This window comes from Chiloscyllium punctatum, chromosome 19 (genome assembly GCF_047496795.1).
Source record: "Chiloscyllium punctatum isolate Juve2018m chromosome 19, sChiPun1.3, whole genome shotgun sequence".
Taxonomy (NCBI): Eukaryota; Metazoa; Chordata; class Chondrichthyes; order Orectolobiformes; family Hemiscylliidae; genus Chiloscyllium; species Chiloscyllium punctatum.
Window position 1 is genome coordinate 94,167,011 of NC_092757.1, and position 19,385 is coordinate 94,186,395.

Here is a 19,385-nt window from a genome sequence, read left to right on the forward strand (position 1 = left end):
GTCACTTGGAGACACTGGAGAGGCTGGGATTATTCGCCTTCAGTTTGAAGAGAAGAATTAACCAAGGTGTTCAAAAGGATGAGGGTTTTTGTCAGAGAACTTGAGGAATCTGATCCCAGTCACTTGGAGGGTCAGGAACCAGAGGATACAGATTGAGGACAAATGACCAGTTGGAGATGTAGGGATTATATTTTTTATGAAACTGGTCGTGATGATTTGGAATGTGCACAATCATTAAAAAGGGAATTCAATAAACGCTTAAAAATAAGAAATTGACAGGGTTATGGGAAAAAAGCAAGGGAATTGGAGTATCACTGAGATCTCTTTCAGGAGCGGCACAAACAGGATGGGCTGAATCCCTCCTTTTTGTGGTGTCGGAGTGTATAAACTGTACAGCTCTCTCTCCAGTTAGGCTTTGTAAGGCTGACTGGGACAGGAAAGGCCTTCCTAACCCAGGAGCATTCTGTCTCCCCCCTTCATTGGGTCAGGTTCAAAGCGAACACTGCCCAGTTTCATCGGTTACGAGCACAGTCTTCAGAAGTACCCTAGTTTTACAATGAAGGAATGTGACAGCAAACTTGCATACAGCAAACTCCCACAAACACCAATATCATCACAATTAGATCATATGTTTTGTTTTAGTGAGATTGATTTTGGAATAAATACCGGCTAAATCACTAGGGACAACTGCCCTGCTCTGCTTTCGAGACTGGCTGGAGTCTCAGTTTAACATCGCATGTGAAAGACAGTAACTCCAACAATTTAGCCCTTTCTTGGCGTGGTACTGAGATTGTTATATGTTCGAGTCTTGGGACTGGGATTTTTGACTTAGAGCTAACCCATTGAATGACAGCTTAGACTGAAACTGAGGCATAGAGGAGCGCTGTTCTTCACCTTTACAGAACATCTCCAGCACAGAAACAGGCCGTTCAGCTCAACTGCTGCCTGCTGATGTTTCTACTCTACATAAGCTTCCTCCAACCACCTCTCTGTCTCAGCGTATCAGCATTTCCTTCTAATGCTTTCTCCTTCATCCAGCTTCCCCTTAAATACGTTGATGCTGTTTACCTTCACCATGTGAGAGCAAGTTCCACATTCTTGGCACTGTCTAGGGAAAGGGGTTCCTCCTGAATTCCCAACTGGATATATTGGTGACTATATTCCATTGATGATCCCACATTTCCCACACATGGAAAGAGTTCCTCTCTGGAAGGTGGATGAAAGACAGAAGTCTCACTGCCCCCCTCCCACTTGCTGAGTTGGATTGCAGTGGGGGCAGTGGGGCCATTCCCTGGGATCAGGGAGCCCATAGCCGGATATCCCCTCCTCCCCAGAGGCTGGCAGCTCACTGTGCCAGCAGGTCTAGGCACAGCTGCCAGTAATGCTCCCGCCAGGGACCTAGGCCACAGGTGAGTCAGGCTGCAGTGGGAGTCACGGTGTGGTGGCCCTGGGGGTGGGGGACACCAGCAAGGACAGATGGGGACAGTGGGAGTCATGGTGTGGTGGCCCTGGGGGTGGGGGACACCAGCAAGGACAGGTGGGGACAGTGGGACTCATGGTGTGGTGGTCCAGGGGGTGGGGGACACCAGCAAGATCAGGTGGGGACAGTGGGAGTTACGGTGTGGTGGTCCGGGGGGTGGGGACACCAGCAAGGACAGATGGGGACAGTGGGAGTCATGGTGTGGTGGCCCTGGGGGTGGGGAACACCAGCAAGGACAGGTGGGGACAGTGGGACTCATGGTGTGGTGGTCCGGGGGGTGGGGGACACCAGCAAGGACAGGTGGGGATGCTGTTTGCTTGCAGCAGGTTTACCATCCCCCTCCTCATTTCTAATATCGAGTTCTTCAAACAAACCCCCCCTCCCCCTCCCCTCACTGAGAAACTGTAACAAGGTTTATCTCTGGGTCCCTTTCTTGACCTGAGACCCCTCACTTCCAAACAGGAGGGCACTCAATTCCAGTATAAATCTACCGTGTCAAACCCTCACATCACTTTAAAAACCTCTATTAGGTCACCCCTCAATCTTTTCTTTCTTAGTGCCACTCTTTAAAAAAAGTGGGAAGGACAAACCAGGGAACTATAGACCAGTGAGCCTGACCTCGGTAGTGGGCAAGTTGTTGGAGGGAATCCTGAGGGACAGGATTTACTTGTATTTGGAAAGGCAAGGACTGATTAGGGATAGTCAACATGGCTTTGTGCGTGGGACATCATGTCTCACAAACCTGACTAAGTTTTTTTGAAGAAATAACAAAGAGGATTGATGAGGGTAGACGTGATCTATTTGGGCTTCAGTAAGGCCTTTGACAAGGTTCCCCATGAGAGACTGGTCAGCAAGATTAGATCACATGGAATACAGGGAGAACTAGCCATTTGGATACAGAACTGGCTCAAAGGTAGAAGACAGAGGATGGTGGTGGAGGGTTGTTTTTCAGAGTGGAGCCTGTGACCAGTGGAATGCCACAAGGATCGGTGCTGGATCCACGACTTTTCATCATTTACATAAATGATTTGGGTGTGAACATAGTTAGTACGTTTGAAGATGACACCAAAATTGGAGGGTTAGTGGATGGTGAAGAAGGTTACCTCAGATTGCAATGGGATCATGACCAGATGGGCCAATGGGCTAAGGTGCAGCAGATGGAGTTTAATTTAGATAAATGCGAGGTGCTGCATTTTGGGAAAGCAAATCAGAGCAGGAGTTATGAACTCAATGGTAAGGTCCTAGAGGGGTGTTGCTGAACATAGAGCGTGTAGTTTCATAGTTTCTTGAAAGTAGAATCGCAGGTAGACAGGATACTGAAAAAGGCATTTGGTATGCTTTCCTTTATTGGTCAGAGTATTGAGTACAGGAGTTGGGAGGTCATGTTGCGGTTGTACAGGACATTGGTTAGACCACTGTTGAAATATTGCATGCAATTCTGGTCTCCTTCCTTTCGGAAGTTCAGAAAAGATTTACAAGGATGTTGCCAGGGTTGGAGGATCTGAGCTACAGGGAGAGGCTGAACAGGCTGGGGCTGTTTTCCCTGGAGCGTCGGAGGCTGAGGGGTGACCTTATAGAGGTTTATAAAATCATGAGGGGCATGGATAGGATAAATAGGCAAAGTCTTTTCCCTGGGGTGGGGGAGTCTAAAACTAGAAGACATAGGTTTGAGGTGAGATGGGAAAGATATAAAAGGGCGACTTTTTCACGCAGAGGGTGGTGCGTGTTTGGAATGAGCTGCCAAAGGAAGTGGTGGAGGCTGGTACAATTACAACATTTAAAAGGCATCTGGATGGGTATATGAATAGGAAGGGTTTGGAGGGATATGGGCCAAATGTTGGCAAATGGGACTAGAGTAATTTAGGATATCTGGTCAGTATGGATGAGTTGGACCGAAGGGTCTGATTTTGTGTTGTATATCTCTATGACTCTAAGTTATTGTTTTGTTGATCAGATGCTGCTGCTTCTCAATCTTCCCTCTCCAGATGCTTTCACCTGTTTGCAGGAGGCACAGGGTGACTGGTTCACATTTGTAATGGACCATGAATTATTAATTAAAAGCCACAGCTTACAGCAACTGATGAGGGGAAATAAATACCTGCCTTCAGCCTGGAGATACGTTTTACTACAGAGCAGAAACACAGCTCCTGCTCTTCTTGACATCCAATTCCTCTGATCTGAACATTCACATGCCCAATCCATTCACCTCCCTGTGAGTCAGCAGACAGTATCATTGAAAACTTGACACCTTACCTTAGAACAGATACCTCTTGCCAGTCAAAGGTCCATTGATGTTTGTCATTTCTATAAACTATTTGGATGATAATACAGGAAGCATGGTTAGTACGTTTGCAGATGACACCAGAATGGATGGTAAAGTGGACAGCAAAGATGGTGATCTAAGAGTACAACAAGATCTTGATCAAATGAGCCGATGGGCTGAGGAGTGGAGTTGCAGATGGGGTTTAATTTAGATAAATGTGAGGTGCTGCATTTTGTTAAAACAAACCAGAGTGGGACTTACACAGTTCATGGTCGGGCCCTGGGGAGTGTTGTCAAACAGAGGTACATAGTTCCTTGTAAGTGGTGTCACAGGTAGACAGGGCAGGGAAGAAGGCATTTAGTATGCTTGTGTTTATTGGTCAGAGCATTGAGTATAGGAGTTGGGAGGGTATTGTTAAATTTGGAAGGTGCAGAAAAATTTACCAGGCTGTTGCCAGGACTGGATGGTTTGAGTTGTAGGGAGAGGTTGAATAAGCTGGAAGTTTTTTTTCCCTGGAGCGTCGGCGGATGAGGGCTGACCTTGTAGAGGTGAATAAAATCATGAGGGGCATGGATACGGTAAACAGACAAGGTCTTTGCCCAAGGTAGGAGATTCCAAAACTGGAGGGCATAGTTTTAAGGTGAGAGGGGAAAGATATAAAAGGGACTTGAGGGGCAACTTTTTCATACAGAGGGTGGTACGTGTATGGAATTAGCTGCCAGATGAAGTGGTGGAGGCTGGGACAATTACAGCATTTAAAAGGCATTTGGGCAGGTACATGGACAGGAAAGGTTTAGAGGGATAGGGGCCAAATGCAAGCAAGTGGGACGAATTCCGAAGGGTCTGTTACTGTGCTGTAATACTGTGTGGCTCTCTAACTCTATGCTAAACTAGACTGTCCCCTGCTGCTTGTACAAATAGATTAACTCCAGCATCACCAGGCTTCAGTGCGAGAGATGTTCAGATTACACACTGGGATTTTCTCTCTCTGTTTCCAGCAATTCCCTGGACTGTACATTGGCAGTTGTTGAGTTGCTCCCTTGTTGACTATTCGACCGTGTGATTGTTTTCAGGAAGGAGACTCAGCTGGAGCCATGGAGAAGGTTTGCAGACAGCTGACCTACCATCTGAGCCCCCACTCGCAGTGGAGACCTCAGGGCCTCGTGAAACGGAAACCCCAAGCCTGGTAATTCATTCTCAGAACGTTACAACACTGTGTTGCTATCCTGTCCCACCCAAAAACCCTTCTCCACATAGCCCATCATCCAACCCACCCGCCTTCTCCCCACAACCTCAATGACCATGTACCCCTCAATCCCCACTAACCAGCCTCCTCCCCAAATCTCTCAATCCACACCCACCTCCCCAAATCTCTCAATCCACACCCACCTCCCCAAATCTCTCAATCCATACCCACCTCCCCGAATCTCTCAATCCACACCCACCTCCCCAAATCTCTCAATCCACACCCACCTCCCCAAATCTCTCAATCCACACCCACCTCCCTGAATCACTCAATCCACACCCACCTCCCCGAATCTCTCAATCCACACCCACCTCCCCAAATCTCTCAATCCACACCCACCTCCCTGAATCTCTCAATCCACACCCACCTCCCCAAATCTCTCAATCCACACCCACCCACCTTTTCCCCCATAGCCCTCAATGCCACCCACCACTGTCTGAAACACTCCAATCTAAGGGAACAGGGCTATAACTAAAGTTATGGTCATTTTCAGTGTAAACATCATTGATAATTAATATCTTTACTGAGTCAATATTTTAAAATCCAAGCACGTTCCTCGTCTGCTTTTGTTAGATCATACTGTGTACAAAGTAGATACCACATTTGTTTACAATGTAAGAATTCAAAGTGTGGTGCTACATGGGCAGAAACATTTAAAATGAAGAGAGATACACAGCTGAGGGCAGGTAGGAAGTATTGCCATGCAAAAGGCATTATGCAAATGCAGGTTGTTGTTGCAGTTGAAGAGAGCGATTTGGTAATGGGCAGCGAGATGCTTGTGTGGATTATAAACACCAAGATGGAGCCTCAACCCTGTAGCTGGGGTCTCTGTGTCATGTGGATGGAGTTTTTTCTGAGATGTAATGAAGTGTTTTATAAACTTGACTGTTTACTGTATTTATTTCGAGAAGGATATATTTTTGAGTTGATTATTGCCAAGGGATTAAGGGCTCCTACAGACCAATCTGCTTTGGCAGCGTTGTGCCCAATGAATCACAGCAAGCTGGAGCCAGACCAGTTTGTCTCCTGACTGGGATTTACTGGAACTCAGAGAGTCTGTGACTCAAGGAGAACCATTCCGAGTACTAATCCTCAGTCGTTCGGCTGACCTGCTCATTTAATCATCTTATCTGGTGAGATTAACATTTCAGTAAGCGGTGTTTCTGAGTGGAGGGCAGCTGGCTGCTGGGGGTGGGGAGGCGGGCTGGTGATGCTCTCTCTGGAAGGTGGAGGATGTTGGGTCCTTGGGGTGTGGGTACAGACAGAACATTGCCAGGGGACAGGGGCATTGATAGCAGGATGCTGCCAGGTTTGTGGGAGGGAGGGGGTTCTCTGAGGTGGGACAGCTGTGCCCCTTCGAATGGACTCAATCCTCTGCCTCCACCTCAGGGTACACTGTAACATCTCACTGAGATTCCTTCCACACTCACTCCCTCTAGAAGGACAAGGGCAGCAGGTACATGGGAACACCAGCCCTTACAAATTCCCCTCCAAGCCACTCGCCATCCTGACTAGGAAACAGAGCACTGTTCCTTCAATGTCACTGGGCCAGAATCCTGGAACTCCCTCCCTAATAGCAGCACTGTAAGGTTTTCTCCACCCCAAGGGGACAACATTTCAAGAAGGTAGTTCATCATCACCTTCTCACTGGGCTCTAGGGCCGGACAATAAATACCTGAGTGAGTAAAATGAGAACTTGAGACTGGTATTAAAAGCCAGCCCTGGCAGTGACACCCAAATGATAAAAGCAAGTTTGAACACAGCCACTCTGAATTCTAAGCTTCTCCGACACATTGGAAAGTAAAGGAGACGTTTTCTTGGATCAGACTCTGAATTCCCATGGAATTGGATTGCAGGGTCTGGAGATGATTGAGGGAGCTGGATCCACAAGGAGCTTTGTTCCAGTGTCAGAGCCAGGCCTGGCCCCTTTGCTGCTGGTGATGATTAAAAGGCTGGAGCAGCATAACAGAGCTCATGCCCGGCACGACTCGTTGGTGTGTGGATGGAACTGCGTGACTCACTCTGATTTCAATGATGAATTAATTCCACAGAGATCCAGTTAGTGGCCAGACCAATGCTCCCCAATCCTCTCGTCATCAACAAAACATTTAATGATTTGAGTGAAAGTAGGTCTTTACGAAATCTATGTTGCCTGAGGACTGGGGGGAGGCAGTGACATTGGAGGGGCCTCTTTTTCAACCTGGGTTCATCAGGACAAATTTGGAAATAAAAATCTGTTTGTTTTGTGTTATACAGAGTCTGGGAATTATAAACGGGCCTCTCCGTCACTATACCATATTGCAGGAGAAGTAATAAACTCAATCTAACCAATAACAATCACCTTTAAAGCCCCTCCCCCAGGACACTCCAGGGTCCAGCCTCTTTCCCTGCTCCCACAAGAATCCCTCTCTCAGAAAAGCTACCTCTCCGAAGCAGGAACTGCGACGGACTTTCATAGAGAACAAAGAATATTACAGCACAGGAACAGACCCTTCAGCCCTCCAGGCCTGCTCTGATCCAGATCCTCTAAACCTGTCGCCTATTTTCTAAGGATCTGTATCCCTCTGCTCCCTGCCCATTCATGTATCTGCCTAGATACATCTTAAACAACGCTATCATTCCTGCCCCTACCACCCCCACTGGCAATACATTCCAGGCATCCACCACCCTCTGCGTAAAGAATTTCCATGCATATCTCCCCTAAACCTTTCCCCCTCACCTTGAACTCCTGACCCCAGTAATTGAGTCCCCCACTCTTCGAAAAAGCTTCTTGCTATCCACCCTGTCTATACCTCACATGATTTTGTAGGCCTCAATCAGGTCCCCCCTCAACCTCCATCTTTCTAATGAAAATAACCCTAATCTACTCAACCTCTCTTCATAGCTAGTCCCCTCCATACCAGGCAACATCCTGGTGAACCTCCTCTGCATCCTCTCCAAAGCATCCACATCCTTTTGGTAATGTAGTGACCAGAACTGTACACAGTATTCCAAATGTGGCCAAACCAAAATCCTGTACAACTGTAACATGACCTGATGAAGGAAAGCATGCCATCTACCTTCTTGACCACTGTGCTGACCTGTGTTGCCACCTTTAGGGTACAATGGACCTGAACATCCAGATCTCTCTGTACTTCAACTTTCTCCAGGACTTTTCCATTTACTGTACAGTTCACTCTGGAATTGCATCTTCCAAAATGCAACACCTCACATTTGTCTGGATTGAACTCCATCTGCTATTTCTCTGCCCAACTCTCCAAACTGTCTATATTCTGCTGCATTCTCTGACAGTCCCCTTCATTATCCACCAATCTTAGTGTCATCTGCAACCCGAAACAGTGTCCCACATGGGAGGAAGGAATGTCATCACCCAGGGTCTGGAGAGTACGGGGTGGGAGAGGAGTCTGGGGGGTGTACAGGGGCGAGAGGGGCCCGGTATCTTGGAGGAGGTACGGGTGGGAGGGGGTATGGGGTCTGGGGGGAATAAACTGTAAGAGAGGCCCAGGGTCTGGGGGATAGGAAGTGTGAAACGGGTCTCGGTGGGTACGAGATGGGAGAGGGGCCCGGGGTCTGGGGGGTAGGGAGTGTGAGATGGGGTGGGAGAGGGGCCCAGGGTATGGGGGGTAGGGAGTGTGAGACGGGTCTGGGGTCTGAGAGGGGCCACGGGATGGGAGAGGGGCCCAGCGTCTGGGTGGTAGGGAGTGTGAGAGGGGCTCAGTATCTTTAAGGGGTAGAGTATGGTATGGGCTGTGGTTTCCCAAATTGGATCATCCTGCTGTTAAAACAATGTGATATACTGTCCTGTCCTCCCTATTGCACACTGTTCCTCTTTCATGACGCCAGGATCCTGTATACTCTCCTTCCTCGGTTTATCCTTGCCCCCTCCCCTATCCCATCTTCTGCATAAAAAGCAACATTTTCCAAGCTACCATCAGTTCTGAGGAAGGGTCACCAGACCTGAAATGTTAACTCTGATTTCTGTCCACAGATGCTGCCAGACCTGCTGAGCTTTTCCAGCAATTTCTGGTTTTGTTTCCGATTTCCAACATCCACAGTTCTTTCAAGTTTTTTACACTGTGACATCTGTGTCCAATCAGTACACCCCACAAACTGGGAGGTCTTGCGCCAAATCAAAGTAGGAGTTCCATGGTGAATGGTAGGGCGTTAGGAAGTGTTAGTGGAACAGAGGGACCTGGAATTCAGGTGCACGATTCTCTGAAAGTGGAGTCCCAGGTAGACAGGGCAGTGAACAAGGCTTTTGGCACATTGGCCTACATCAGTCAGGGCACTGAGTATAGAAGTTGGGAAGTTATGTTGCAGTTATACGGGATGTTGGTGAGGCCACACTTGGAGGATTGTGTTCAGTTTTGGTCACCTTACTATAGGAAGGATGTTATTAAACTGGAAAGGGTGCAGAAGAAATTTACAAGGATGTTGCCTGGACTCAATGGTCTGAGTTACAGGGAGAGGTTGGACAAGCTTGAGAGGGTAGGAGACAGAGGGGGGCTGTTATAGAAATGTATAAGATCATGAGAGGCATAGACAGGGTGAATGCACTCAGTTATTTTCCCAGGGTTGGGGAATAAAGGACTAGAGAGCATCAGTTTAAAATTAGAGGGGAAAGAATAAAAGGGAACCTGAGAGGCAACACTTTTACACAGAGGGTGGTATGTATATGGAATGAGCTGCCAGTGGAAGTGGTTGAGGTGGGTACATTAACAACATTTAAAAGGCATCTGGACAAATATCTGGATAGGAAAGGATTGGAAGGATATGGGCCAAGTGCAGGGACATGGGGTTAGAGTGGATGGAGATTCTGGTCAGCATGGACCTGTTAGGGCCAAAGGGCAGGTCTCCATGCTGTAGGACTCTATGACTCTAGACAGTGTCTGTTAGCAGGAGAAAGTGAGGACTGCAGATGGTGGAGATCAGAGTCAAAGAGTGTGGTGCTGGAAAAGCACAGCAGATCAGGCAGCATCCGAGGAGCAGGAGAATCAATGTTTTGAGCATAAGCCCTTCATCAGTATCTGTTAGCAGGCAGTCAGAGTAGGAGTGTCTCACAACAGAGAAAACCTAACCATTTTATTGATCTGAATTTGTGCCAAAATTCAGTCTTGATGAATTCCTTTTGGGCTAACTTTTATTTCATGGGATATGTTTCACACAGGTTTTTAATGTTCACAATGATACACTCAAGTGTCCAACTTTCTCTTTCCAGTTCACTCTTGTGATATCTCCTGAGCTGCTCCCTCATCGTGGGTTCCATTAGGTCTGGCTTTCCCCACCTCTCCAACCCCCGTCCCCATCTCTCACTCCAAACCACATCCTTCACCCCTCATACCCACACTGCACCCCAGCATCATCCCTCATCCCCACCCTACACCCCTCAGCCTCACCCCAATCCCATACCCTCACCCTGGACCTCTGCTTCAGGTTGTCAGTTTCTCAGACTAACATGAATTCTGCTAACGTATTGAAATTCTAAATGTGACTAACAGTGTGATAATGGTGAGATAAATCCATGTCTTGGTAATGTTCATGAAGGGATGAGTATTGTCTCGGAGAACAGAGAACCAAGATCTTCTTTGTTCATCTTCTGCTAAGAGCCAAGGCAGCTCATACATCCACCTGACCATTTACACCCACAGGTGAGATCAGGTGAGTCCACCTGAGAGCCAGCACCTTAACCAGTGCAGTGCTCCCCCCCCCCATATGACTCTGGAGGACTGTGGGGTTTTTATGTACTCAAACCTTGGAGTGAGATTTGAACCCTCACTCAGAGATGAGATTTGAACCACTCAGAAACAACTTCAGGTATGGGTCTGGAGAGAATATCATTAAGAGTTGTGATGTACAACCTCGCTCACTGGCTCACCCTCTTTCAGTTGTCAATCCAGCCTCAGTTCAAAGTCTCTCTTTCTTCCTTTTTTTACCTCTTTCCTTTTCTCTCTCTCCCTCTCTTTCTCTCTCTCTTTCTCAAACCCTGGGTATTGTTGCCACTGTGGGAAGCTCCTACAGGAGCTGTTTGTTCCTTGGGTTTTGGATATGTGAGTCAGGCCATGGCTGAGTAACAAAAATGCACACTTCCAAACTCAGTTAGCAAGAAAGAAACTGGAGCAGTATGTCTGTGTGAACCAACTAGTCAGATTTATTGATATATCTGGAAAATAGTGGAATTAAAAATGCAACACAGATCAGACATAATCTCGTCACCAGGAGTAAGCAGTCCCTCTTTCTGTCCCACCAGAGAAACCCTTTTCTGCCTGATTGCTTCTGGCCTGATATTGCAGGGAATAAGCAGCATTCTTTTCTAATCCCATTTGGTTCTGAATAATTTTTTCAGCTGCTCCTGGGTCTGAGTTCTAGGCAAAAGTGAGGACAGCAGATGCTGGAAATCAGAGTGTAGATTAGAGTGGTGCTGGAAAAGCACAGCAGGTCAGGCAACATCCCAGGAGCAGGAAAATCGATGTTTCGGGCAAAAGCCCTTCATCAGGAATGAAGGGCTTTTGCCCGAAACATCGATTTTCCTGCTGCTCGGATGCTACCTGACCTGTTTCGCTTTTCCAGCACCACACTAATCTAGAATCTGGGTCTGTGTTCTGTTGTCCAATGATGGGTCAGTTGACCTGGCTCTGGCCTCCAAATGGACTGAGTGTGGATTCAGTGTGATTGGTTTCCCCCTCCTTCATCAATAAGACATGATCACTTCCCATTGACACTCCATTGCCTCCATATTGGGAACCAGTCCTGTTGTAATGCAAAGGGATCCAATACATGGAGGGTTGGTGTTGTGGTAGTGATTAGGAGAAAGCTTCACAGTGTTTTGCTCTTTGGATCAGTATTGGTATCTATTCCCACTACAGTTAGGTTACATTCAAATGGGGGAGTAGAGCCTGTGACAGGAGAGATTAGATGACGTGCATGATGCTAGAAAGAAACAGCAAGCTAGGCAGCGTTAGGAGGTGGAGATGTCGACATTTCAGGTGTATCTCTTCTTCAAGATGGTTGACACCTGAAACATTGATTTTTCCACCTCCTGATGCAGCCTGGCTTGCTGTGTTCCTGCAGCCTTCTGCCTGTCTACCTTAGATTCCAGCATCTGCATTTTTTTGTCTCTCAACATGCATGACATAGATATATAATCCCTACAGTGTGGAAACAGACCCTTCAACCCAACAAGTCCACACCGAGCCTCCGAAGAGTAACCCACCCAGACCCATCCCCCTACATTTTCATCAGACTGATACACCTAACCTACACATTCCTGAACACTATGGGCAATTTAGCATAGCCAATTCACCTATTGATGCAGCCCAATACTTTCCCAATAGTTTTTCACTTAATCCATTTACCTAGTTATTGGCTCCTTGAACGGGATGCATGGTTTCCCCTCACATTTCCTGATTGCCAATCTTTTTTTTTCCAGTCTGAAAGCTGTCCTGTCTAGGAGCCCAGCCAACGAGACCATGGACTTGTCTGGAATTACCCTGACGCCCAAGGATATTGACCGAGCGGTTGTGTACTTGCAGCAGAATCAGGAGCTGATCAGCAACGTGGAGCTCTGCTTCACTGAACTAACTGATGAAGGTTTCCTACAACTACTGCCCACCCTCAGTTCACTCCCAAATCTCAACAGCCTGTCCTTGAATGGGAACAAGCTAACCAGGGGCATACTGAGGGAGCTAACAGAAACACTGAAGGACCTGGAGAAGTTCCCAAGTATCACCTGGATCGACCTGGGTAACAATGTTGATATCTACTCACTGCCTCAGCCCTTCCTGGTCAACCTGCGGAGGCGAAGCCCCAAGCACAGCAACCTGCCTACCATCTTGGAGTTCGGGGAGAGCCAAGGCAGTGACCTGGAGAGCTCTGACGCTGACCCTTGTGAAAGTCCGGGCAACAGAACAGGATCACCACAGGGACCTACAGTTCCCCTTCAGGCCCAGGCTGGGATGGGGTCACCACAGGGTCCGACACTTCCCCTTCAGGCCCAGGCCAGTGCGGCCATGAGCAATGAAGAGACCATCCACACTGAAGGTGACTCACTGGCCAATCAAACCTGACAACGTGCTGTAGACATGGGGTGGTTTCATTGGCCAGGACACATCAGGTAGAACATCTGTAAGGCCCAGAAATACGGAACTGGGAGATTCGGAGCAAGGTGACAGAGAGGAGGCAACTGTGATGGGATTTGGTTCAAGATGAAGCCAATGTGTTAGAACAAGCTGTCACTCAGAAACCAGTGCAGGACTTACTTTCTGTTAGTTATTGCTTTTCTATTAGAGACCTGCACATTTCTGTTTCATTTTTAAAATATATTTGCCTTCCTTTCAGGTTACTCTCTGTAATCAATAATAACTCCGACACTAGGAACTGTCGTTGGAACTGAATCTGCCAAGAATGGCCAGGGTTGGTGGGTAACAGGTGACGGTGTGTGTTTCACTGACTCCCAGCCAACGGATCCTCTTTGTCCTGATCCTGACAATGGTGAGTGTCAGTTACTGAGGAGGCAGTCAATGCTATGACAGCTTCAAACCCTCCCAGGACCTCCCCCTCTAAACTCTGCCTCAGCTGCCTCCCGCTTTCAGGACATTGGGTCAATGACCTTCCACACTTGACACCTACTTTAGGATTAAAACACCATCTCGGCCTTCCTTACAGCATGTAGTTCACCAACACACTGAACAGAAGCATCCATCTTGGTTGATGTTACCAGTGACATAGGGAACGGAAGCTTCATGCAGCCTCAATAAACTATAAAACCAGAAAGAGACCCTGGTTTTAATAAATCTCTCACCCAGCACAATATTTCCTGATTTTCTTTATTAAGCTGTTGTTGTTCAGTGTCCTTCCTTTTCCCTTCATTAACTTCTCCTTCAATTTAAATTCCTAACCTTTGGTTAATTGACACAATGATAATTCTACCCCTCCTGAATCCTTCTACAGATTTGGTACTTACACTATCCAAATTGTGCTTTATCAGTTCGGACCTCTCAGTCAGTAGAAATGCCTTTTAATATTAGCTGAGTTATAGACTATTCCCTCTCCTCAGGTACTGACCCTATTCGTTTCAAATCCCACCCTTAAAAACTACTGCTCCATCTCCAATATCCCTATCTTTCCCCCTCAGTCCATATCGAAACCTCCCAAATTTGTACTTACCATTCCCAGAATTCCATATTTAAATCCATCTAATCAGGTTTCTGTCCCTGCAACTGCACTGAAATGGCTCTTAGCAGAACTTAGGGGAAGCGACAATGTAATGGTATTATTATGAGGCAATTAAACCAGAGACCCGGCTAATGTTCTGGGGACCCAGGTTTGAATCCCACCACGGCAGATAAATTCAGTAAAAATGTGGATTGAAGAATCTAATGAAGACCGTGAATCCGTTGTTAATTGTCAGGAAAAACCCATCTGGGTCACTAATGTTCTTTAGGGAAGGAAACTGCCATCCTTACCTGATCTGGCCTACACGTGACTCCAGACCCACGGCAATGCAATTGACTCCTAACTGCCTTCTGGACAATGAATGCAGGCCTGGGCAGCGATGTCCCATCAGCCCTGTGTCCATCCTTCTCGATCTGGTCAGAGCTGGAGCCTGCAGCTGCCTCTCTTCCTGCTCCCACCCCGTTCTCTCTGCTGTCCCCCCCCCCAGGGATCTCTCCTTGGTTCCTCCCATTTCCCATCTACACGAACCTCAGTGACATCATCCGAAAGCACACTGTTAGTCTTCCCACGTACACAGACAGCTCCCAGCTCACCCCCAGCTCCCAGCTCACCCCCAGCTCCTAGGTCACACCCAGCCCCCAGCACAGCCTCAGCTCACCCCCAGCTCCCAGCTCACCCCCAGCTCAGCTCCATCTCATCCCCCTCCACTCCCAGCTCACCCCCAGCACCCAGCTCACCCCCCAGCATACCCCCAGCACCCAGCTCACCCCCCAGCACACACCCAGCACCTAGCTCACGCCCCAGCACCCAGCTCACCCCCAGCACCCAGCTCACCCCCAGCACCCAGCTCACCTGCAGCACCCAGCACACCCCCAGCTCCCAGCTCAGCCCCTGCTCACTACCGACCCCCCCCCCAAGCTCCCAGCTTACCCCTATCTCAATCTCAGCTCCCAGATCCATGATAACCCCCAGCTCACTCCAGCACCCAGCTCATTCCCAGCTCACCCACAGACCTGCCATGTTGAGTCCTTTACCATTTCCCCAACTGCCAGAATCTTATCTGATATCCAGTACTGTCTGCGTGTGAATACCCTACAATTAAATATTGGGAAAAATGGCCAATTTTCAGAACCCACTTCAAATTCTGTTCATGAGAAACTAACTGCACCTCTACTCAAATCACAGTCTGAGATGAAGTCATTGTGTTTGGGAACTCAGTGTCACATTAAGCCTGGGGTGAGCCTCTGACCATGTGTTCACACCGTTACTAACCTATTTCTGCCTCCATAATATCCCTCCATAATCGGCCCATCCAGCTTAGTGTCTGGATTTCACTGTTTGTCCCAATGTCCTCCTGTTTGGAGTCCCACATTCCTGCTGGTCCCAACCATGATCCCAGCTACATCTCTGCTGTCCATGTCCTAACGCAGACCATGCCGAAGGCACTCTCTCATTACCCATTAGGGGTTGTTTAAAGTGCCCTTTATTGATATCCTGAGTCCTTGTGAAGCCTGCCTGACTCACCATCTTGCTGCCTCCATGGAGACTCTCCTTGAAGCTGCTGTCTTTGACCAAGGGTTTGGTCACCTGTGATAATATTTCCTTCTTTGGCCCAATCTCAGTTTCCTTATTCAGTTACGCTCTGACTGGTTTAAAAGTGCTATAGAAATGTAGGGCATTGTTATATTGACCTCTGGCTTTTAAATGTCTTGGGTTAAGTCTGATTCAGTAACTGAGTGTCTCATTGCTGTTGTCAGGGATTAGAATTTCAGACACAGCCCGTTTAACTCTTCTTCCAAATAAAATGCGTTAATTCCTTCAGCTCCAGCAGATTGAGGTGAATTGCTGGATGGTGGACAATGCACTGGATGGATTGGTCTTGCCTGTACTAGGCCCCTGTGTGAACACAGGCCCACAGCACAGAGCAGTTCAAATTCAATACAAATCTCTCGTTCAGAGATATGCAAAATGGCAATGTTAAACTGAAGCTTTCCTCCATATCTTGCCTTGAGCTGTCCCTTTCCTGGGGATTGATTGATGGAGACAGTGTAGAGGGAGCTTTACTTTGTATCTAACCCCGTGCTGTCCATGTCCTGGGAGTGTTTGATGGGGACAGTGTAGAGGGAGCTTTACTCCGTATCTAACCCCATTCTGTATTGTTTGAGCACTGACCCTTTTAAATTCCATAAACAGCGTATTCACAATAAAACTAAATCAGGGTTAACCTGCTAAAATAACATTTGAAACAGACAAATTTTAGTCAAACATAAAACATTACGTAAAGAAAGTTTTTTACAATTCTCAGAGGTTTTTCAGTGAATGAGGACTTGCATTTCTATAGAACCTTTCACAATCACAATGTCCTTAAAGCACTTTACAAACAAAGGAAGAGTTTGGATTGTGGTAATAGTTGTAGGAAACACAGCAGTCAACTTGTGAACAGTAAGATCCCACAACAGCGATGTGAGAAAGGATGGGTTAAAGTGTCTGAGTATCAATGGTTGAGGGAGAAATATTAATGAGGACAGCAGGAAGACTCCCTTGTTCACTTTATCTTCAAACTCCCAGCTGAGGAGTCTTTGACAAGACGTTTTAAATGACCCATTCAAGAGATGGAATCACACTGAATGGGATCTATAAAAGAGTTATCTTTTAGAGAAGGGATACCCAGGCAGTGAGAGAGAGAGAGAGAGAGAGAGAGCTGATCTGGTGTCTGATGTTTTACACTGACGCACTGACCAATTTCCCTGACCGCTGCTTATACCTTTGATCAGACAGAATATTTTTATCCTTGTGAATGTCAGTACACCTGAAATAAAATCAATAAAATGACAGTATGTTGAGAGCTTCCTGAAATACAAACCATTGTTTAAAATATGGCTGTGTATCAAATGGATATTTTGTTGGGAATTAAAAGAACTTGTGTCTTCACAGAAACTGATAAATCTGTGAGTTGTTATCTATTGCACAGTATGTGTACATGAATGTCAGCTGCGGATAGAATTGTTTATGTTACTTTCTTGTGGTATGGTTTGATGTGACCATTCTAAATTCCCAATGATGGGAACATTGCACTGTCATTACACCTACCAGCCACTAGTAGTGCAGTGCTCATTCAGGTTCTTGTTTGGAAAAGTTATCTGTGACAATTGAGTATGTTATTGAGAAAGCTGGCATTTATCAGGAACATGATCCACTATCACCCTCTCAAGAAAATGGCTACCTACAACTTTCTCAAGGGCAAACCAATGATGGGTAATAACTCTCCCCTTGTCAATAACAATCCCAATTCCCAAATAAAACCACTGACCATCACCTGCTCTAAAAAAGTGCTTCTGAAACTTTTTCTTGTCATGAGCCAGTTTTGGTGCTTGCTAATTACTGAATTCCCAGAGTTGTGAGTGTGTGTGTGTGGGGTGTGGGTGGTGGTGTGGGGGAGAGAGAAGGGAGGATGCTGTTTCATCCACAGGGATTTCAAGTGAAAAACGCACCTGCTCTCCTGTTAGGTTTTTTGAAGGTCAGGGTCAGGCCTATGAGTCTGGGTAGTTTGATCATGCCCACTTTAGAAAAAACTGAAACAGAACTGGGGTTACATTTCTCCAGCAATTTCTGGTTTTGTTTCAGATTACCAGCATCCGCAGTCAGAGTCATAGAGATGTACAGCATGGAAGCAGACCCTTCAGTCCAACTTGTCCATGCTGACCAGATATCCCAACCCAATCTAGTCCCATTTGCCAGCATTTGGCCCATATCCCTCCAAACCCTTCCTATTCATATACCCATCCAAATGCCTTTTAAATGTTGCAATTGTTCCAGTCTCCACCACTTCCTCTGGCAGCTCATTCCATACATGTACCACCCTCTGCGTGAAAATATTGCCTCTTGGGTCCTTCTTATATCTTTCCCCTCTCACCCTAAATCTATGCCCTCTAGTTCTGGACTCCCCGACCCCAGGGAAAATGCCTATTTATCCTTTCCATGCCCCTCATAATTTTGTAAACCTCTATACGGTCACCCCTCAGCCTCTGACGCTTCAGGGAAAACAGCCCCAGCCTGTTCAGCCTCTCCCTATAGCTCAAATCCTCCAACCCTGGCAACATCCTTGTAAATCTTTTCTGAACCCTTTCAAGTTCTTTGTTTCATTTTGAAAAATTGTGCAATTTAAAAGGGCCTCAGGTGGTCGGATCTCCACACAGCCATTCTGCTACATCAGAGACTGCAACATGAAGATCTTGGCCAGCAGCCTCCAGGAGGGAGTTGCAGCCCACAGCTGAGAAAGTGTACCTGAGGATAAGTAAGGGGCTTGCTTTTTCACGTCAGATGGTAGTCAGTAACATCAGTATGGGACCTGGAGTCACACCCACGCACAGACCCAGACAAGGTCAGGTCACTCGGTCCTCTTTCCACAAGGAGATTAGGGACCACAAGGAGATTTTCCAAAGTTACACCATTTGCCCTAATTTGGATTGGTTTTATAATAATATGATACTGTACACCATTCATATGTAATCAAGTCAGTGCAAAATGTTTAAATAGTCCTTATTTTGGACATGGGTAATTTCAATGAGTGAACATTTCAAGTACAGCAGACTGCAAGACCAGTTGCCAAGATGAAAAAGGAAAGATTCTGTCACAGGTTCTAAACATTCCTGGTGGAGATTGCCAAGTCAGGATAAGCACTGCCTATCCCTCGCACATCACCTCACAAGGTCAGCTGGGAATGTCAATCAGTTGGATTTTCTTCAGTTACATCCAGTTGCCTGCAGTTTCCTGTCAAACCAACAGGCCTTGAGATTCAGTCCTCACTTAAATATCAGTCCACTTCAAACATATCGTTGCTCAGATTGTCAGGAAAATCTTGCACAGTGTGCATTTCACACTTCAGAAAGTTCGAAAATAAAGTGTACCTCAGGCCTTCCTCAGAACATTTATCCCTACACAGAGACCCAGTGATGGCCAGGTACTGGGACCATTGGTGAATCACGGTAATAAAGTCTTCAGTTTGAGATCTTTCCCTTGAATTGATGTCTGTGGTCACTTTAAGGATGAGTAGTTACTGCTCAGGAGGATGAGAGTGGTAGGTTTAGGCTGCACTTATGCTCCAGTTCAGACAAAAAAAAATGTTATAGACCAGGCTAAAGTGAATCTTGTTTTAAATATTAGAAAAAATAGTTACTTACTTCAGGCAGCCGATAGGATGGCCCAGACTGAAGGACCCGAGCCTT

At 46.8% G+C, this 19,385-nt stretch overlaps 1 protein-coding gene across 1 annotated transcript in view; it reads left to right on the forward strand.

Annotated features, from left to right (window-relative positions):
- lrrc75a (leucine rich repeat containing 75A) overlaps positions 1–17,462 on the forward strand; it is a 63,478-nt gene extending 46,016 nt beyond the window's left edge. Inside the window, exons 3-4 of the mRNA XM_072590100.1 lie at positions 4,817–4,929; positions 12,416–17,462. Of these exons, the coding sequence (XP_072446201.1) occupies positions 4,817–4,929; positions 12,416–13,052 (750 nt within the window). The 3' untranslated portion in view covers positions 13,053–17,462. The remainder of the gene's footprint in view (positions 1–4,816; positions 4,930–12,415) is intronic.
- The last annotated feature ends 1,923 nt before the right edge of the window (positions 17,463–19,385 follow it).